At 42.9% G+C, this 22,642-nt stretch overlaps 1 protein-coding gene across 1 annotated transcript in view; it reads right to left on the minus strand.

The window, feature by feature from the left end:
* LOC148540651 (piezo-type mechanosensitive ion channel component 2-like) overlaps positions 1–3,916 on the minus strand; it is a 149,597-nt gene extending 145,681 nt beyond the window's left edge. The window contains exon 1 of the mRNA XM_088442911.1: positions 3,733–3,916. Within this exon, the coding sequence (XP_088299037.1) occupies positions 3,733–3,916 (184 nt within the window). The remainder of the gene's footprint in view (positions 1–3,732) is intronic.
* Between the last annotated feature and the right edge of the window lie 18,726 nt (positions 3,917–22,642).

Genomic DNA, 22,642 nt, shown 5'->3' on the forward strand with positions numbered 1-22,642 from the left:
CTAAATTAGGTTTTTTAAGAAGTGGTCTAACAATTGCTTCCTTTAGTGGTTCTGGAAAAATGGCTGTTTGCAAAGAGCATTGAACTATTTTTGCAATTACAGGGCAAATAATGTCTATACACCCTATGAGAAGCTTGGTTGAGGCAGGGTCCAGATCACAGGTGGTGGGTCGCAACATTCTGATAATTTTAGCAATGTCTTTTACATCCATTATGTCAAAGCTGCTCCAGGGAGACAGGTGGCTTACCTTGGCAGGCTTGGTAGTTTGTATATATACACAAACACACATTATATATATATATAAATATATATATATGTGTGTGTGTATATATATATATGTATATATATATATATATATATATATATATACTTCCCAAATGGGAATGCTGGGGTCTATTGTTAGGGAGTATGAGTATATATCTGTATATATATATATATATATATATATATATATATGTGTGTGTGTGTGTGTATATATATATATATATATATATACTTCCCAAATGGTGCAGCACTGCGAGATTTTCAAAGAATATTGAAGCAATGGCAGGTACACCAATGCAATGTTTCAGTGCCTGGTTTTAATAGTACGGCACTTTCATCAGACCAATAGTGCCGTACTATTAAACCAGGCACTGAAACGTTGCCGTACCTGCCATTGCTTCAATATTCTTTGAAAATTCAGGAGTGCTGCAACATTTGGGAAGTATCTATTCATTCATTTGTGCGGGCACCCGGTGTTGTTTATTATACTATAGGGAGACCACATGTGCATTTTATATATATATATATATATATATATATATATATATATATATATATATATGTAGGGGCCAGTGTTTGTGTTTGTTTGTTTTTTCCTGTGAAGGCCAATGTGTTTTAGGGTTTACCTGTGCAATGCTTTACATCTGGGTTGCTCCATGCATGTAGCCTTGTGGTGTTCGTACAGAGCCGCAGCACAGATTCAGAAGCAAGCACAAAGAAGTGTATTAGAAATGTGTTGGACATTCCTGGGCAGTTACATGGGGCTGGCTAATCAGACGCAGATATAGCATAGTATGGGTGTGTAGTAGTGGGTAGTGACACAGACGTGTTGCTGAAAGTGGTTGCGTATAGAGACGCTGAATTGCTCACACTGGAGGTCATACTCAGGTCAGATGATCTGCACCTAGCGTAGGGCAGGTGAATGTTTCAATGGTGTGACTGATGGTAGCGTCTAAAGATGCACAAAGCATGATTGCAGTGTCTTGAGACACTGACAATGGGAGTCTCAGTCCTTTACACCAGGGAAGGGCATTGCAGTAGTATTAGCATAAAGTCCCTCACACAACTGCAGGGGAGGCCATGACTGCCTCAGACTCAGAATCAGGCTCTATGAGGACCAATCCCGCCCCCTTAATAAACCACACCCCCTCAAAAGACCACGCCTCCATTTAGGTTGCTTTCAGATATTTCCTGGGCTGGTTTTCCATCCCAATCTGCCACTGGTGCTGCTATACTGGGTGAGAGGTGTTGTGCTGTAATCTGTGCTGTGAGGGGTTCTGTGCTGGGAGAGAGGTGCTGTGCTGTAATCTGTACTGTGAGGGGTACTGTGATGGGTGCTGTTGGGGGGTACTGTGCTGGGTAACGGGTGCTGTAATCTGTTTTTTGAGGGGTACTTTGCTGAATGATGGGTGCTGTGCTACAATCTGAACTGTGAGGGATACTGTGCTGGGTGAGGGGTGCTTTGATGGGTGAGGGGTGCTGTGAGGGGTGCTAGGTGAGGGGTGCTATGCTGTAATCTGCTGTTAGAGGTACTGTGTTGGGTGGCGGGTTCTGTGCAGTGAGGGAAGAGGAGTGCTGTGAGGGGAGAATGTGCCCTATAGAATGCCTTTTGAGGTGGAGGTATAAGAAACTTTCCCCTAACACCTGTCCCTTTTTTCTTTAGTTATAGCAGTGTGCTGTGATGGGAGAAGGGTGCTATGACGGGGAGAGCCTGGTATTATCTGCTGCGGGCACCAGCCAAAATCTTGCCTAGGGTACCTAATTGGTTAGGGCCGGCTCTGGCTGCGCCCCCAGCACTTTTGACGGATTTCTCCTCGCATCCCCATGTCTGACATTCCAGTGGAGTGAGATTCACTTTTATCAGGGTACAGGTCCTCTCCTTAGTGCATGTACAGTTTGGCAAACCTGGTAATCTGTTCACTGGGCATGCATGGTCTTATGGGTTCACACATGCCCAGTATGGAGATGGGTATAAATAATTACTGCACATATGCGGGCTCTCCATCCTGCGGATGCACAGTATACTTTTATATGGTTCCTGACCATTGCTTTTTACCATTGCTTCACATCCATATAATCTTCACATTGTTGATCTTTATATCATACTCCTGCACCCATAACAGCTCATAACTATTGTCATTTTAATTATTTTATTGATTATTACCTACTTTAATACATACTGTACTTACTGCCTCACTACCCACTGTATTTACGGCCTTTTTGTTTTTCTGTTAATATTGCCTTTTATCTACTGTAGTTTGAAAACAGACTGTACATCCTACTCCCCTCTTTTCCCTCGACTCCTTCCCCCAAACCACTCTACTCTCTTCTATCCCCCCACTCTCTACTCCGCAAGTCGGTCACCATATCTCCTCGTTCCCATTCCATACCCATCCTCACTCCCAGCCCTCATTTCCCTCCCCGAGCCAGCCCATTCTTTCACACTGGCAACCCAGCCAATCTCATCCAAATCTCCCCTATACTCTCTCTCCCCTTCTCCTGTGCTCTCCGGAATTCCAGATCCATCCATATTAAACTTCTCACTATCCACAACCTCTTCATCTCTAACTCACTCAACCTTCTTGCTATCACTTAAACCTGGCTTTCTTTCAGTGATAACACTTCCCCCACTGCTCTCTCCTATGGGGGCCTCTCCTTCACTCATTCCATCAGATCTGATGACTGCCCAGGCAGCGGGGTAGGCATTCTCTTATCCCCCAATTGTCCATTTCATGTCATACCCCCTAAGCCTTCCCTTTCCTTCTTCTACTTTGAAGTCCACTCTATCCATCTCTTTCACCCCATCCATCTACAGCCCCCTGGCAGCACTTCACAATTCCTTGATAACTGTGCCACATGGCTTCCCCACTATCTCTCTTCTGACTTCCTCCCCATCATCCTAGATGATTTTAACATCCCCATTGATATCTCAATGATCCTGCTTCCACCAATTTTCTCACCCCTTCTTCCTCTTTTGGCCTTTCTCAATGGACCTTCTCCCCCACCCACCGCCTCTGCCACTCTCTTGACCTAGTATTCTCCCATTTGTGTGCTCTCTGTGACTTCTCCAACTCTCCCTTTCCATTCTCTGACCACCATCGCCTCTACTTTACACTAACTTCCCACGCCCAAGTCTACCATCACTAGATGCAATCACAATGATATTGACCCCACTATACTCTCATCCTCGCTTGATACTCTCCTTCCCACCTATCCACCTTGACTTGCCCCAACCAGGTGGCCTTCTTCTACAACCTCACCATCTCCTCTGCTCTCAACTCTGCTGCCCCCTTCTCTTCAGTCTCACTTTGCTGCCCAAAACCCCAACCCTGGCACTCCAAACTTTCCCGGTTTCTCTAAAAATGCACCCGCTCTGCCTAACGCCACTGGAGAAATTCTCGCTCCTGAGCAGAAATGCTTCACTTTTAAGCTCAGCCTTTCATCCTACAGGTCTGCCGTCTCCCTTACTATGCAATCCTTCTTCAAGTCTCTGACCTTCTCTCAGTCCTCCAACCACTGCTGCCTCTTTGCCACATTCAACACAATCCTTCACCCCCCTTTTCCCCTCCCATCCTCCCTTACTGCCACTGACTTTGCCTCCTTTTTCACCTCCAATATTGAGGCCATCTGTCAGGAAATCTCCTCCTCCCATCACTCTGCCTCCCCTACCCCAGCACCATCCTCTCCCCCCAACCACCCCCTCTGTGTTCCTTATTCCCCACCATGGACGATGAAGTCCATTCCCTAGTCTTATCCCCCCCCTCAGCCTGTTACCTGGTTGCCATCTCCTCCTGCCACTTTCGCACCCTCTCTGCCTGCTCCCACCTTGCTTACCTCTTCAATCTATCCCTCTCCTCTGGTATCTTCCCCTCTTCCTTCAAACATGCTCTTGTCTTACTCATTCTAAAAAGCCCAACCTTGCTCCTCTTCTTGCTCTCTAACTAGTGCCTCATTTCTCTTCTCCATTTTGCCTTCAAATACTCGAGCGGCTTCTCTACAACCATTTCACCTGCTACCTCTCTCTGACAACTCCATCCTTGATCACACTTGCTCCTAAGGAAGCTGGGCTGTTAGACCCAGGGAAATGCGTTGAGCTGAGCTACTTCACAGACCACTTGGATTTTTTATTCTGAACTCTTGAACCCCTTCTGGAATTATATTTGGACAAGTCACCTCAAATGGAATTGGACTGCAGATAACTACCAGTGGATTACCCCCTAGAGCACACATACAGAGTGTGTGCTTACAGACGCTTGGGGAAGTTCTACACACATATGTAACCTTGCTGCTAATCTTTTTACTATACAGAGGAAGTACTAAACCTATCAGAGATCAGGGAGTCTAACAAGTGGCAGTTTTTACTATTTAATATTTTTTATGAACTAACTCTTCTTTCTTGAATTGTGTACTTTGTGAATTTATAGCACTGTCATTATCATTAATATTACTATTTTTTATTTCTAATAAATTACTATCACTTGATATGTGAAATTACCGCCCTGTATCTTCCTATTTTTTCATATAGTTTATATATTTATATAATATTGCGAGTTATTAACTGTGATATATTTGTAGCTAGCGCTGGCGAATTTATATCTATTTCTTTTTTCCATCCTTGATCCTCTCCAGTCTGGCCTTTACCCCACCACTCCACTAAAACTGCCCTGGCCAAAGTCACCAATAATCTTCTCTCCAGGGGCCACTTCTTCCTGCTCATCCTTCTGGACCTCTCTGTGGCCTTTGACATCGTGGATCATCATCTACTCCTGCTGTGCACCCTCCAGACCAATGTCCTCTCAACACTGTCCTCTCTTGGTTCATCTCTACCTCACCAACTTTCTCTGTCTCTGCCTTTGATTCCATCTCCCCCCATTCAGCCTTCCCATGGGCATCCTGCAGGGCTCTGTCCTCGACCCTCTGCTCTTTTCTTTGTATGCCTCCTCCCTGGGTGAACTGTGCAGTTCGTACTGGCATCCAGTATTACCTCTATGCCCATGACACTCAACTCTAACTCTTCTTTCCTGATCTCTCCCCCTCCCTCCTCTCTCAGGTGTCCAGATGCCATCTCCTCTTGAATGTCCATGCTCTTTCTCAAACTCAGCATGGTCACAACCTAACTGATTGTCTTCTCCCCTTAGGGGTCTCCTACCCACCAACATCTCTATCACTGTTAACAACACCACTATCGCCTCTGTTCCTCCAGTCTGTTGCCTGTGGGGGATTCTTAACTCCTCCCTCTCTTTCACCCCCCACATTCACTCTCTTGCGCAATCCTGTCATTTCCAGCTCTGCAACATCTCTAGCATCAGACCCTACCTCTCCCAGGATGCTACTAAAACTATTGTCCTCTCACTGATCATTTGTCGTCTTGACAACTTCAACCTTCCCCCACTCCTGTCCTGCTCCTCTGCTATCTGTACTTAACACTGCAGCTAAACTTATCTTCCTCCACCGTCACCCCACATTTGCCTTTCCTCTTTGCCAAGCCCTACAGTGGGTCCCCCTCCTTTACAGAACCCTCTTCAAACTCCACTGAAAATCCACCTGTTCATAAAAGTATACCAGCCCACTGCTTAAACATGTTGCCACAAAGTTCACCTCGCCCTCTTTCATCCACCGTCTCTCCCACTCTTACTATCTGTTCCCCTGTGTCATCCATTTGTCTCCCCGACCCTTTAGTATGTAAGCACCTATGAGCAGGGCCCTCCACCCTACTGTCTCATCTTCTACTACTCTTGCTCAGCAGCTACACTGGTTTACCTCCTCCTTGGATTATCTGCTTGGAACTCTACTTCACTTTTCTCTCCTTCGTATCCTTCCTATCCCCTTGCCGTGGCTATGTTAGTTGCGCCCAAGCATATGGGTATAGGTTTCAGCTTGTAACGAATATTCCCCTTGCCCCACTGGCATCAGTAGCTATGTTGAGAGTTGCAGTGTGATTTGTTAACTGTATATTATACTGCCCTATAAATAAGATGAATAAATAAATACTTATATCATTAAAACAGAACAATTAGGGTGGGTCAGGCCCCAAACAGTTGCAGTTAATTTTCCCATACAGTACCTCCGTGGCCCAGTTATTGTTAAACTGATTGTCTCCTTAATATTTCATTTGATCAAAGCATGAAAAAGAACTAGAGTCATCCAAATCCACAGGTACACCAAAGAGGCAAGTCCGAAATATCCACATGGTGGTAGAATCAGGGCTGGATTGTAGGCGGGGCAGGAGGGGTGGTCACACAGGGGCCCCCACACTGCAGCAAACCAGGCATCTCAGGACCATCCCTGGATGGCTCCCTGCAGCATTACAGTCACTGATGGATGAGTTTTGACTTGAGACAGAGACAACTTTGTCTCCGTCTCTACAGTGGGTGGCCCGGCCATGGCTGTCAATCATAGTCCCGCCTTCTCGCTGATAGAATGCTGCGATTTGCAGGTGAATGGTTACGGGGCGGAGCCTAATGCCATGATGTGCCACATCAGAAACCTAATGCTGAAACAGATAGTATGTGAGCACTCTCTCTCCCTCTCTCTCTCATCCTCCGTGTCTCCCTCCCTCTCTGTTTCCCTCTCTCTCTCTTTCTCTCTCTCTCTGTCTTCCTCTCTCTTTCTCTCTCTCTCTGTCTATCTCTCCCCCCCTCTCTCTTTCTTTCCCTTCCTCTCTCCCCTCCCTCCCATTCATGGAAAAAAACATTAGCCATTGGACATAGACCATCGAGGGTTGCAAATTTTTGGGTGCTCACATTAATTCAATCAGATGACTCTAAAAAGGTATGCATAGACATGACTGTGGGCAGAACAGATATACCCACAGTGTTGGCTCTTATGACCCCAGCCTACCAAGACTAGACCTGCTGAATTGATCTGCAAACTGCCATCTCAGTGCCACCTCCTGTATTTACATTTCACAAATGTCTCCATTATTACCTTTTCCTACCCTCTGACCTCCACCTTCTCTAGCTTACCCTTCATCATTAACCCCCTGCCTCACTTATAAAGACTCCCACAGATCCCTCAGTCTTCATGTGAAATCTGGCCATAAACTTCATGCACATTTTTCAAACTAAGAGACCAAACAAAAGCTAAAATTCTAATTTTTCACCAAGCCCAGAGGAGGACTTTGCCTTCTGTACACTCCGCACCCATGATGGTGTTGCCTAATAGAAGCCTATGGACTTCTTTTCGGAGACTTCCCCAAGAGGGATCCAATGGGATCGCACCCAGGGTACCTTGCAGCTCGCACATGCACTGCCCGACGGTGATGCATGCCCAGAAGTCCTCAGACCGCAAAGGATAGCTGTCCTTTGCTTAAATCTACATGCATCTGGTATTAATAAACACAGCTATGCATGCGATCAGTGGCAGAATGCATCGCATCCAAAATGCAATGCTTGATGCATCCCACCCTGTATGAGTAACTGCAGATCTGGAAATGGAAATTTGAAAACAAGTCAAAGGGGCAGAATTACCCTGTGCCTAATTGTCAGCCCGAAGCTTTTCAATGAAGGCTCGCTACATTGCACGTTAAGCCCCAGAGGATGCACTTAACGCTGATTTTACCTCGCAGCCTCAGGAGCTACAAGGAAAAATCTGCATTAAATGCACCCTCTGGGGCTTAATGCATGGTGTGACCCAGTGGCCTATCTATCATGGGTGCAGAGTATGCAGTGCACACGGGCCCATGGGTCCTGTACCCAGGACCAACCACTGTGCCTCTTGTTGCGGTGTTCTGGCTCCTTATGCTTCTCAGATGGTGCAATCTTCTGTGATGTATACAGAAAGATGGCACCGCACAGGAGCAAGCAAAGATTCTGTCACTGTGCTCTCTTCTGGCAAAGTGACATCTTTCCAAATTAACAACGGAAAGATAGCAGCACAGGAGAAGCATAGGGAGCTGGCACACCGCACGGTAGACACACTTCATCAGGTACGGGTGGGGCGGGGATGAGCGGGGGGCCCACTTCATGGTGGGGGGGACCCACTGCACATGCCCGTGGTGTAACCCATAAATTCCGGCACTTAACAGAATCTATGGGATAATGAACGTTACCTGCAGGTGTACCGTGCAGGGAAATTGATTACTAATTTAATTGATTTACCATGGGTAATTGAAGCTGCCCCTAAAATGAAAATGTTCAATAGCAGTTTAATATAACATTCTGGGTCTGATTCTGAGTTGCACGCAAAAGCACACATTACATAGTTTATTGGCAATCGCCCATCTGCGCCTTGTACACATACGTTCGCCCGATTGTGCAAGCTGAGGCACCCACTTCAGCATCCATGCCCGGTGTAATACCGTTTTCGTCACCATCGGTCGCATGTTTAAAGTTCTTACTGAACAACTAAGGCCCTCATTCAGAGCCGCTCGTTAGCGGCAGTACGCTCGTTCCGAGCGATGTTTGCACATCTGCGCATGCGTACGGTTTTTAGTACGCATGCGCGAACCAGTCAGTGCGGCCGAAAATCGTTGGTACGCAATATAGCGAGGGCCTGCTATTTTGAGTGACAGAATGAGGCGTATGTGGGTGGTAACAGGGGAAGGTGCTTGAAAATGGGGAGTGGAGATCCGAACGCAGGCGTGCTTAAAGGTCAAAACGGGCGTTTTATGGGTGTGTATATTTAAAACAGCAGCGTCATTGTCCACGTCACTGGGTTATTTTATAGCCAGAACTGCTCGCAAATTTGTGGTAGCAAACACCAACCACAAGAATAGCGAGCAGTTCATACGCTGGTCGATGTACTCGATTAATCTAATAAATAGCGGACATGACGTATGGTGCGAGCGGCCAGGGGGCGTTTTTGACAAATAAACGAGCGTATGTTTTGCTCGTTCGTTCAGACTTAGAGGTGTGAACAGACTGCAATGTGCATACGGATCATTTGAATAGCCACCCCTTGTTTTTAAACGAACGACCGCAAATAGCGAACGGCTCTGAATGAGGGCCTAAATCCTTAATTCTATCCTATATCTTAGTTGTTCAGCCCCATAATATTTTTAAAAAAATTCTAATATGCTCTTAAAATTTTCTGAATAACAAAAGATCACTATTTTTAAAGCGCTACAAGAAAATATAAAAAGATGATTTCTAGGCCACGTTATCAGCTACATAGCTCGCAAAAAAAAAGAAACTGCAGCTACCTATAAATCCCTACAAACTGCTGTATCAGAGTCATTCCAGGCTTATTCTGCCAATCTTATAGATGAAGTCTTGAAGACTTACAAACAGGTCCATCAAATTTTAGAAACTTATTTAGCAATGCGGCAAAGAGAGACATGGACTTGGTTAAAAATAAGTACTATCATTGGAGTAATAAGCCTAGGAAACTGCTGGCTCCTTTTACCAAGCCTCCCAGACAACGTAGCTTTGTGGTAGCCTTGAGACACCCCACAACAGCAGAGATCTTGACTAACTCCCAGGACATTGCCTCCCAGTTTCAATTATAGTACTCGGTAGAGGGGGGACTCCTTTATTGGGGGGTACCCATCTCCCATGAGGTCCACGGCTTGGGGTGATAGTGCTTTGGCCAAGGAGACCCGGTGAAAGGGACCCCTGGCTGTGGCATTTACACCCCAGCTGGATTTGAGTCCAGTGCTGGTTTTAAAAATGGGGGAACCCTATGCAATATTTTTCCTCTTATTTTTAAAACCAGGACTGGCTCAGCAGCCCAGTGCTGGTTCCTAAAATATGGGGAAACCCTACTTGTTTTTTCCCCATATTTTTAGGAACCAGGTCTGGCTGAGCAGTCAGGGGCTGGTTATGCATTTTTTTTTTTTTTAAATTAGCCCTTTATTCACATGTAACAGACACAAGCAGCCTTCACATATCTCATTGATATGTGCAGGCTGCTTGTTCGAGAATGTTTGGCTGCAGTCAGATACTGCAAACTTTGGTGAGTGAAACTCAATCACATACACCATCGGAAAACACACTCTCAGCAAAACACAATTCTTGGTAAATTTGAGTGTTTCAGAAGCCTAAAATCACCCGAGTTTCAGAGAGGCAAATTGAGCTTCAAAATGGCAAAACTCAAACAAACACGATTCTTAGTAAATTTACCCCTCAGTGTCTACCTTGCTCCTCACCCTACACAATCATACAATTTGCTTGTGTGGGTTTCCTCCGGGTGCTCCGGTTTCCTCCCACACTCCAAAAATATACTGGTAGGTTAACTGGCTCCCAACAAAAATGAGTATGTATGTGTGTGAGCCTGTGGTAGGGAATATAGATTGTAAGCTCCACTGGTGCAGTGACTGATGTGAATGGAAAAATGTTCTCTGTAAAGCGCTGCGGAATATGTGTGCGCTATATAAATAACTGGTAATAATAATCTCTGAGTCTTGCTACTTCTATGAGTGCAAAATCTCCAAAATAAATAATTTCTTCATACATGTTGCAATCAAGCTTCAAGATCCACTCACTTATAATTTCTCTTCTTGACTAATGCAACCCCTTTCTGTCTGTTTTGCTAATGACATGACTATTCCACTGCAATCAATCACACATGTTTGTGCAAGACTCCTGAGGGTATATTTACTAAAGTGCGGGTTTTTAGAAGTGGAGTTGTTGCCCATAGCAACCAATCAGATTCTAGCTATTATATTCTAGAAAGTGATAGACAAATGATAAATAGAATCTGATTGGCAACAAATACACTCCTAAAAACTCACACTCCATTAAGTATACTTCTACTTTTGCTTCACTGGCTTCCTATAGACTTCAGAACAAAATCCCAAAGACTTGCCTGCAGAAGTCCCTCTATAGCTCCCCTATATTACCAATATTACCAATAAATACTATTTCATGATAAAGACCTCACTTATAGAATACATAATGACAGTGTTTACGTACAGTATAACCATAGCAGCTTACCACATTTATTTGTTACTAAAGCTCCCTGACAAGACAAAGGGGTAAATTTACTAAAGAGAGTGTTTTTACAAGTGGAGACATTGCCCATAGCAACCAATCAGATTCCACTTAACATTTAACTAGCACCTTCTAGAAGATAATATCTAGAATTTGATTGGGTGCTATTGGCAACATATCCACTTCTAAAAACTCTCACTTTAGTAAATTTACTCCAAAGTATCACAATTTCAAAGAAACTTAAAAAGCAATAACTGTTGCATTGTGACACAACCATCAACACAAATACTACACAATTTTTCGGTTAAACTCAAAATCTGTATAATTTATTGTAAAAAATAAAACAACCATAAAAAAATATATGTATATCTAAAACCAATGTAAAATACAGCTCAAACTTTTAAGAATCTATCCGTTATCCTTATGCCTTGTGAGTTGTGACTTGTGACACATCTAACTTTGTACTGTGAGACAATAGGAATCACTGATCTAACTTTTTAATTAGGTCTATTTTGTTATTAATGTTCCGGTTGAAGAAAAACAGAAATACATCAAACAAAACAATCCTAACTAACCCAGAAAAAGTACAATAGCCTCCACTAAGAGATGTTGTAGGAATAATAACATGAAAGATAAACCACTATACAAATAGTAAAAAAAAAAGCAAAACAACAAATCAAATCATCAGCAGATACTATAATCATCTATTAGTTATAACAGAAAACAGAGAACCAATATCACAATATCTGAAGAGATATCAGAACAACTGCATGCCACATATAACTGTATGCTTTAAAATGTGTTTGTATCTTTACTATACTATGTTATATGCTAATCTAGTAAATCAACAAATAATTTTTGTTCATACAAGCATCCATGTACAAACTAGCTGTCATAGAACCCAGACGGTTGTATAGTATCAGTAATAATACCCAATAATAAGGCATCACTATGATTAGTTGCTGTTAATATTCAGCAATATCAGGGTTCCTTAATATGTGAGTCACACACCTAAAATGTGGCTCTACTTTGTAGTCTACTGTTGTACATACTTTCAGTTGATAAAATAAGCAGTATTTATATTTTTAAATAATTTACTAATGCAATATTCTAATAGCCCAGTCTTAAAAATTAAATACCTAACTTGCAGCTAACAGTATCTTAAAAACATACATTATTATTTAAAAACTGAAAGTGTTATAAAAGATCAACTCTCATGGTATAAACTGAAATCTATGCTGCAATCCTTTGCATACAGTAGATACAGAAACCTACCTTTTATTGTGACATAAGTAGGTTTCGAAAAAAGCGGAATGAGCATCAGGAACACAAAATAGATGAGCGAGAAGCCATTGAAACGGATACATATAGCTGCAAACAAGGAAACACAATTAGACAAGTGTAACAAAGGGTTTTGAGGGTTTTTTTGCTGCTAATGATACATTAGTGGTACTGCATGCCCTGTTAACATACCTATATATGTGAACTTTATGTATACAGCGCAAACTTTTTTTTTTTTTTTTTTTTGGAGAAATCTGTTTACAAACAGCAAAATTTAGCAAGAGAAAGCCAAGGGAGTTTATGTTAATTATTAAAAACTAACGCATTATTTGTATTAGAATATATTAGAGTGTAAAATATTTTTCCAGTATAATTTTTTTTTATGTTGCATGCAACAAATGATATTCAGATATATACAGGGGTAAAGCTTGAACTGTCATGTATTATATATTTATATGTTGTCAGACCATAGTTGTATGACTGATTTATTTTACATACCTGCCAGTAAGCAGACTGGGAGTAGGAAACGGAAGACGAGCCCGCACAACAGTTCATTTGCCATTCTTTCACACTATCACAACTGGTAGGTCAAGAAGGGCCCTCCAGTCAGGTCACAATGGAAAAGACATCTTGATCACTTGGGGAAATGGTACAATTTTATTTTTACTATGTGCAAGATTGTCTGGTTACTTCAGGGATTTACAATAGATAAAGATCAGAAGAGACTCACCTGACTGTCCACACTGGTCAGAGGATGGCTGGGAGTGAGCGGTCCTCAGAGTGGTGTGGGGAGGTGCCTGTGAGCAGAGGGAAGAAATATATTGATCTATAATGCCCTCATATCCCACTGCTCTCTGGACAGTTCTCACTGCCAATAAATCTCACTCCTCACCTTCTATCATCTCTGTTATACACAAACAACAAGCAGCTCACAGTGAAATAATGCATAAAGCTTATGCCAGGCAAATACAACCTCACAATCAGAGCAACCCCTATATTTTGCTGTTTTAAACATAATTCTTGTGATGGTTAAATTCAAGAATTTCCTATTATTTTAACAAGTTGTTTTTTATTTGTTTTTAGCTTTTGCTGAAATTATAAGCATTGTTCTTCTCAGTAGTTTAACTCTGTATACATGGAGGTTAATCAAGACAGACAGACTCAGTGGGGGCATAATGATCATTTTCAGGGGCCACACATTACTGTTTGTTTGTGGAGACGAATGAGATCTCATTTTGTGCAATGAGGGCCTGATTCAGACCCGGCCGCAAGCGCTGAGCTATCCGGGTCTCGCGCATGCGCACGACGGAGCTGGCTCCGTCGTACGCGAATGCGCTCTGGGCCACCATCGACCCGGTTGCGAGCGCTCAGCGCTTGCGACCGGGTCTGAATCAGGCCCTGAGTTCTCATATGGATGGTAAGTTAAACTGATGATAAATTCCTTTGTGGGGATGAATTTTACTAAGTGGGATGCATTTTACACCAAAAATGTACTGATATGACCTACTGCTGTAAAACCTGGGTGATTACAATAGGTACCAGCAAAATGTGAAATGGAAGTTAGTCCATACAGTGGGTCCTTAACCAGGCTTATTGGTAACAGCGGTAACACACACAGTGACAGTGGTGATAGTGGTAGACAGCGGTGATAACAGTGGTGCTTTATTAGCATTTATGCAGGTAATATACAGTGGTTATCGGCCTCACCTCTGAGGAGCTAAATAATGCAGCACTGTGACAGTAAACACAGTGATGTGCGCAGGGTCACACATGTGTCGTGTCGTCATCCTGCCAGGGTCACAGCACAGAGGAGAAGGAGGCAGCGCAGTAGCGCACTTCTCTCCAACAAAATGCAGCTGTAGAATGCGTCATTTTGCATAACCAGGAGAGGAGAGTATTATATGTGCCTGGTTTTTATCAATCAGTAATATATCTGGCTAGTTTATGGCAGCAGGGCCGGATTAAGGGGGGGGGCAACAGGGGTGGTCGTCCCTGGGCCCCCACACACGGAGGGCCCCCCACTAGCAGCTGTGCAGCCTGCACCCGCAGCTAGTGTCCCCGCCGCTAGTGTAGTGTAGACCACAGTGAGCGTGGCCACACTACACAGTTCCAAACACACAGCCATCGGCGGCAGCTGTGTGTTTGTTAGACCAGCCGATGAGAGTCAGACAGATGCTCATTGGCTGCTGCGTCAACGGAGGGAGCTGGCTGGAGCTCACTCATGAGCTCTGCCTTCCGGCTTCCCCTGCAGCAGGTGATGATGGGAGAGACGTCATGACGCTGACGTCTCTCCCATAGTGAGAGTGGAAGAGCCGGGACTCGGTGTGGGCAGCTGCGGTTGCGTCAGGAGCGGGGATTCAGGTAAGTTGTGATTTATTTATTTTTTGTGTGTGTGTGTTTGTAAGAGGCACTGCATAGGGGTTGGCTGCTACAGGGGGCACTGCATAGGGGGGCCGCTACAGGGGGCACTGCATAAAGGGGCCGCTACAGGGGGCACTACATAGGGGGGACTGCTACAGGGGGCATTGCATAGGGGGGCCGCTACAGGGGGCACTGCATGAAGGGGCCGCTACAGGGGGCACTACATAGGGGGACCGCTACAGGGGGCACTGCATAAAGGGGCCACTACAGGGGGCACTACATAGGGGGGACTGCTACAGGGGGCACTGCATAGGGGGGCCGCTACAGGGGGCACTGCATAGGGAAGGCCGCTACAGGGGACACTACATAGGGGGGTTGCTACAGGGGTCACTGTGTAGGGGGGCCGCTTCATAGGGGCACTGCATAGGGGAGGCCGCTACTGGGTCTGGGGGCACTACTAAGGGCACTGCATAGGGGGACCACTACTGGGGGCACTGCATAAGGGGCATGACTACAGTGGGCACTGCATATGGGGGACCATTACTGTGGGCACTGCATGAGGGGCACTGCTACTGGGGACATTGCATAAGGGGACCCCACAAGTTTGTTGCCAAGGGGCCCCCACAGACCTTAATCCGGCCCTGTATGCCAGTAAATGTGGCTTTATAGTGGTGGTAGTAAATGCTAAAGTTACAGTATGCAATTTATACACAATATAATAATTTAATAAAGTCTAATATGTTAATATATATAAGACAGTTTGTCTGTGTCTGGACAATGTTATTAAGAATTACTAATCTAAATTTACCAAGTAAAATACATTTAAATACATTAAATTATTATAATATTCAGTTACATAGAAACATCCATTGTTTTCCCTTTTAAAAATCAAATGGGAATTTTCTATAGTACTACATACCATTTGTAAATATAATATAAATAATGTGAATAGATCGCAGCAGCACACTAATTAGAACCGGCCTAAGGGGGTGGGCGCAGGGGGCCCTCCAATTTTGTAATCAGCTTCAGTGCGGCATAGGACTGCGCTGGCAGCTGTAGAACAGGAGGGAGGTGGAGTCCGAGCAGAGGGCGGAGCTACATGGCACTGTGCATTCAGTGAATGTACTCTTCAGCATGGTAGAGAGGAGGGAAGGAGACCTGACTATCCAGCAGCCTATAAGGTAAGCCTGACTCAGGGAGGGGGCTCTCTTTGTACATATGTGACTATGTATGTTTGTGACTGTGTATGTTTGTGGCTATGTATGTGACTGACTGTGCAGTATGTGTATATACTGTATGTGTGACTGCAGGGGCAGAACTATGGGAGACAATGGAGGCGCCTGCCGCTGTGGTCCAGATCTGAAGGGGCACCTCCTCCATTGCCCACAACATATTCACCCCACTTAGGGCTGTAACTATGTACCTGGAGTGTACCATCACGGCCGCCCAATAAATGGCACCCCATCCCGGTACCTGAGAAGCCACCATACACTAGTGGAGAGCTCCATGTCAGACCATCAGCTGCTGCCATCGTTTATCTATAGCCTGTCTGCGTGCGAATTGCTACATTACAGTGTCAGCGGCTGTAACAAGGGGGGAGGCATCAAATTATAACTTGCCTCCGGGCGTCTGGGATGAACTTATGCCACTGTGTGACTGTATGTATGTATGTTCTGTTTATATGTATGTATGTGTGTGATGTATATATATATATGTGTGACTAAATATGAGTGCATGTGTGTGACTGTATGTGTGTGACTATGTATGTGCATATATGTATGTGTACATTTGTGAGTATGGGGTCTATTCATGTAGTAGTGAAAAGCCTTGTTTAGCTGAAAACAGGGCTTTTTACTGCCTTTGCCTATTCATAGAGAGGCTTACCCTGGAGAAAAATAGTCTTTCTCCTGCGGTGCCTATGATTTCTTTCTTTAGTATGGTGAGTACGATTCACTAAGAAATGGAAGCTTTGTTTTCTGTTTCGTTTGCTGTAACAGATTCGCCGTCTGTGGACGGCGTAATCTGTTCTTTTGTATGTTAAGAATAGGGTAGTGTAATACTTTCCTGTCCTCCAGGCACTCCTCTGTTATGGCTATGCCCCCTTTCTATGACAGCAGCCAAGGAGGAGCCCAGGGCATATGCATATGCCAGCACATGCATATTCATAAGCCGGGTTGCCTCCTTGTGACTGCCTGCTGCCCAGGCAGTGCCCGTTTGCTCTGCCCTACCCCCGCCACCATGCCTACAATGATCGGTGACCCAACATATGCATATGCAGGGTCACCACCTCTTAACTAGAGATGAGCAGAACCGCTTATCTCTACTGCCTGCTGACCTCTCGCACTGTCCACTGCCCTCTGGTCCCCCCTCGCACTGCTCCCCGCTTCCCCTTCCACAGCCATCCACTCCCCCATTGCACTGCCCCCTTACACTGCCTGATGTGTGTGTGTGTGTGTGTGTGTGTGTGTGTGTGTGTGTGTGTGTGTGTGCGTGCGTGTGTGTGTGTGTGTGTGTGTGTGTGTAAAGAACAGTTCCACTTGTTTTGGCCTGTCAGACTAGCATGGCGGGAGGTGGGGAGTAGGTGGCGGGGGAGATGAGTTCCACCACCACTCCAGGACCACTTTAAGCCCTGCTTGGGACCCGGTTTTTCGTTTCATTCCGCAGGAGGGTTTAGTGTACATGAATTGCTACTTAGCAAAGGTATAGAATGCATCGAACTGATGTGATCTATAGCGAAAAGTAGCAATACAGTACCGCAAATCTACATGAATAGACCCCTATGTATGTGTATATGTGTATCACAGTATGTATGTGTATTAGTTAGTGTGTGATTTTAAGTATGTGTGGCTGTATGTATGTATATATGTGTGTGACTGTATGTGTATAAGTGTATAAGTGCTGCACCCCTTCCCTGGGCTGCATTGTGCTGTGGGGAGGAGAGGCTCTCATCTGCTGTGCGCGCAACCGAGCAGCTGAGGAATCGAGATAGATGCACCCTGAGTGACATGAATTGGAAGCGTGATGTGTGATCACGCTTCTTTTTCATGTACACGCCAAAGGCTTGCGCACAAGCACCCGATTCCTGCCATTTCACTCACTGTACAATGAGCTGCTTCGCATACGCATCAGCTCTGAACGCACCCCGATTGGAGCTGAGCTTCGATAGCAGCAGCCAGCAGTTATGATTTGGGCCTGTGGGGAGGATGGGAGTAGCTGCTGTGGTAAGCCTCTAAGGGGAGCGTGGGGCCCCTCTTTGCATGAATACTTCCTTATGTACTTTGACAAAGCTTGCACACCCCCTCCTTCCTCTGTTCCAACTCGGAGGTATAAGCACAAAATGTGTCCAACTCTACACAGGCAAAATAGGTATACATTTTTTTTTGTGTGCAGGTATAGTACAAGAAAAAGTACAATTTGTGCCTAAAAATGTGATTATACCCAATTCCTGATCAGCTCCAAAGAGAAAAAAAAATATTATTGCTAGGATTGTAACCCCTTTGAGGAACATATGCAGTCGTCAGGCAGTCAGTTGTCCACTATTGACTTAAAGACTATGAAAAAGCACAAGTGCTAGTGAGAAACATTTAAAATGGCATTTTGTATTAAACTTTAATAAGCTTGGCGGAACACTGGAAACAGACCTAGACCTTTCAATGTGATGTTATTATTAAACTCAGCACATTATTCATTAGTGGAAAAAAAACTGGTAACACTTGTAATAATTATATTCATCTTTTAAATCCAGTGTTTAAAAAAAAAAAGTACTAAGTGGTTTATTTACTAAAGGTTGATTTTGATTGATTTAAAATCGATCCAAACTGATCAACATCGATGTTGTGTTTCTGGGGCTAAATCACATATTTACTAATACCTAAAACACCATATAGATCAAATACTGTAGATCAAAATAGATTCGACCTTTAGTAAATATACCCCTAGGCATATTTACAAGATGAGAGGTGTAGGGGCAGAAGTGGAAGAATAAATCTCACCTCACTAAAGTAACAAAATAAATACAATACTTATATCATTGTGTAATAAAAAGAAAAAAACACTGTGACCTGTCATTATTCAAGTTTCTGTGTAGGTATATCTCCCACCCCCACCAGAATGTTGAATGATAGAGGGCACTCCTTCATGCTCATAATTAAATGTACGCCTTGTGTAAGGCCATGGTATGGGCAGCAAGCTGGATAGATTTAATTACTGTAGGTATAGTTAGGTACAAGGTTATTTCAGGTATATGATTTAGCTCAGCAATACACAACCTTTAATATAAATGAATGCCATATAGCTTAGTTTCTCTTTAGATATACCTTTATACATATACATAATAGCCTTAATCAGAGTTTTTATGTGCATTGGAAGCATGAACAGCCCTATCAGATTTTTTCTACATTTAAGGGTCTAGCACCCATGCATAACGCAACAATGAAAAAATGTAATGTTTACCTGGTTTAGGATCTGCATTTAAATGAGCAAAAAGGGGTGAGGACAGTAGGCATGCCGCGGGCTCTGCTGCAAAGAAAATGGAAGGGTTTGCTTTACTGCAGCCTGTACTCACAGAAGAGGGAGAGAAGGGACTCTGAAATCTGCCAATGCCTGCTCTGACCTCAAAATGCTTTTAAATAACCTTTAAATAATAAAACATTCATTGAAGATGAGAAGTACAATAGGGCTAATTTGACTGCATGATGCACACACAGATTTTGCAGTATTACCTGACGCACTGAGAGCTTCTGCTTTGCAATATCTACTTATAAAAACAAAACATTGCCAAATCTTAATATTTCTTTTAGTGGAAATTTACCCTCAAAAAGAAGAAGTAACTTTGCCCAAAGCCAATACATGTGACCAGACTGGGGGGTAAATTTACTAAAGTGAGAGTTTTTAGAAGTGAGTTTTAGAAGAGATATTGCCCATGGCAACCATTCAGATTCTAGCTATTATCTTCTAGAAGGTGCTAGTTAAATGTTAAGTAGAATCTGATTGGTTGCTATGGGCAACATCTCTTCTAAAACTCACTTCTAAAAATTCTCACTTTAGTAAATTTACCCCTGGCTGTCCAGTTTAGTACTCCCTTATCTGAGTTGATTTTTGTAGCCATCTTTTCCAAGACATAAGGGACTACTATGTGACCGTGATAAATAATGAGAGCATATTGGACATTATTTCATAAAATGCAAAAACAGAATATATTTAGATTGGTTCCATTCTACCATTAATGTTGTACTCAACGTACAACACTGAAATATTTGAGCAACTTTACATTTTAAGTATTAATTTGGTTGAGTAGGATAAAGTGAGCCTTGACATACCACAACTAACTAGATTGGTGACTTTGAAATGTCAGGTAAGAAATTATGTATTTCACCAAACTTGCCCATACACACAGCAATACTGCAGGCTTATTGGTTTGTTCTGTAGCTAATTTGATCGGCAATTCTACATTCTACATTGTGTTCTCCAACGCTATACAATCTAAGAGGAGTTGTTTCATAGCAGATGATCCCCAGTAGCAGATCATGGCAGACTGAAAAAAATGGATTTCCACACTGTTATGCAGCTAATCATGTGTAAATGTTCTTTCTATGTGTGTTACCAAATTGTCCAGTACTTAATTGCATTGCTATGTAAGTGGCCAGTATTAGTTATACTTTTTTACATTTTACATTTATGCCTCAAATAAAACATTGCAATTCGATTACAATTTTGCCTTGCTAAAATTAGGGTTCTGCAATTTGAATTTTATACAAAACTCAGTAATCCTTTTATTAGGGAGCTAGACAGCAGCTCAACAATATTTGCCAAATGAGGAAAAGAATTGAAGAGGTGAATGGATGAAGGTTTTAATTAACAATTTTCTGAAAAATTACTTTTTTATAGATGAAGGTGGGGATCATAGTAACATGTTATTTTAAATGTCGGTAGTCTATTTACTGATATATTTTAGTGCTATGTCCAATTATTAAGTCAGTTTTTAGACTAATAATTTATCTTCAACTCTAATTATCTCAGTTTCTTCTAAACGTAACATAACACCTTCATCTGCTCACCTCTTCAATTATATTAAAAGTCTTTAATGACATAAAAAAAGTATTCTTCTTAACACATTGACGTCTTATAAAACACTACAGTGGTGTGTAAATTAAAACAAAGTAAGTTTTTATGATTCCTGGTTTCAAATTTATGGGCTAGATAAAAAGCACACATCAATGAGGGTGATATTACTGACTTGGAGCAAGTAAATCTAGTGTTTCGAGGCTGCATAAATCTCACAGGGAAACTGAATCTGTGCCACCGAAACGGAATAAGAAATGCAAACAGCATCCCAAACTGACAAACTGTTGATTAAAAAAGTTTTATTTGTATAGGTAAAACAAGAATGGACTTAAGGAGCCCATATATCAATTGCCTGATCCTTTTTCTCTGATTTGCTGATGATCGGATGTTGGAAATCCCCAATTTGACAATTCTGATCATTTTTGGGACAGAATTGGCGAAACAAGGGTTTCCAAGATGTTGGATTTTGCAGGGTTTTTTACTAAATCATAGGCAAAATGCAGAATCTGTCTGATTTATTATTGATGCATTGGCCCCTTTACAAATAGACTTAACTGCTGGTGGTGTGCTGGTTGATTCTTCAACAGCTAGAAGAATCAAAAATGCCTTACAACAAAATTTAAGAAAACTTGTGTAAAACAAGTTATTGCAGCTAAGGATGGTCATATAAATCATTCATAATATGTATTTGCATGGGCCAGTTTTAATTAGGCTCAATACTTACTGTGCAAGGAAATGAGCTTGTAGCCTCTGACTTTTTTATGCCTATAGCTATTAAATTACAAGCCCTCTTCCTTTCGTGGTAAATGCTCAGCTAACGAAAGTTAACTCGTAGAATCCGGTATAGGTGTCCAGAGCTATGGGTTAACACATTTCTGGCGGACACGATAAGGGCAGGAAGCCCTACTTACCGCAGATTTCTATTTGAGCCTCAGGAGAGGTTGAACAGAAATCCATGTCAAGTGCAGCCTGTGGACTGCAATTGAATAGCCCCAGCCCAGGCACTGCTTTGAAGCTAATTGAAGCTTCAAGGCTAATTGAATTCGGCCCTATGTATTTATTTATATATTTATTTAATAAGTAGCAACAAACTGCAGCAAAAAAACAAGCTTTGTCCCAATTAATTTGCACACCACTCCACTCTCATATACAAAATAAATCTATTTTTAATTCTAATTCTAATCAGTACTAAAGATAAGTCATTTAGAATTAATACGAATTAGAATGGAATTTTTAAACAAGAGATATCCATAAAATTCCACTTTTCATCATGCATCATTACTTCAGTTACATAATTCCTGAGGTTAAAAAGTTATGTAGTATGTCAAAGTCAAACCCTTCATCCTCATAAAACAAACAAAAGCAAAAAACAACAACATAACACTTGATTCAGAGGAAAACAAACCCCATCATTACTGTATAAAACTAATTGAATTTGCATTAAGAGAGGAAAAGTACTTCACTCCGCAATATTAGCAATCGAAAAACTTGCTGAATTAACAAACTATCATATGTGTTTTATCGGCAATAGCCCTTGGATGTTGTATTTTGCTTCGGCAGCATGAGAGAGTTAAAGGTATCCAATCAGTGGCGGATCTTCTAAAGGGGCCGTGAGGCTGCTGCCCCCCCAATAAAATCCGCCACTTCAGTGAGCCAGTGCAGTCCGTCACTGCACTGGCTTCACTGTGACTGGAGGTGGCTTCCCATAGGAAGTCACACTGAAGACAGGCAGCCAGTCTATATATGGCTTCACTGCAGGGGCGTTTCTAAAGAGGAGGGGGCCCGTGTGCAGTCTCTGACAC

Source organism: Taudactylus pleione, unplaced genomic scaffold, assembly GCF_031769625.1.
Source record: "Taudactylus pleione unplaced genomic scaffold, aTauple2 ptg000018l, whole genome shotgun sequence".
Lineage (NCBI taxonomy): Eukaryota > Metazoa > Chordata > Amphibia > Anura > Myobatrachidae > Taudactylus > Taudactylus pleione.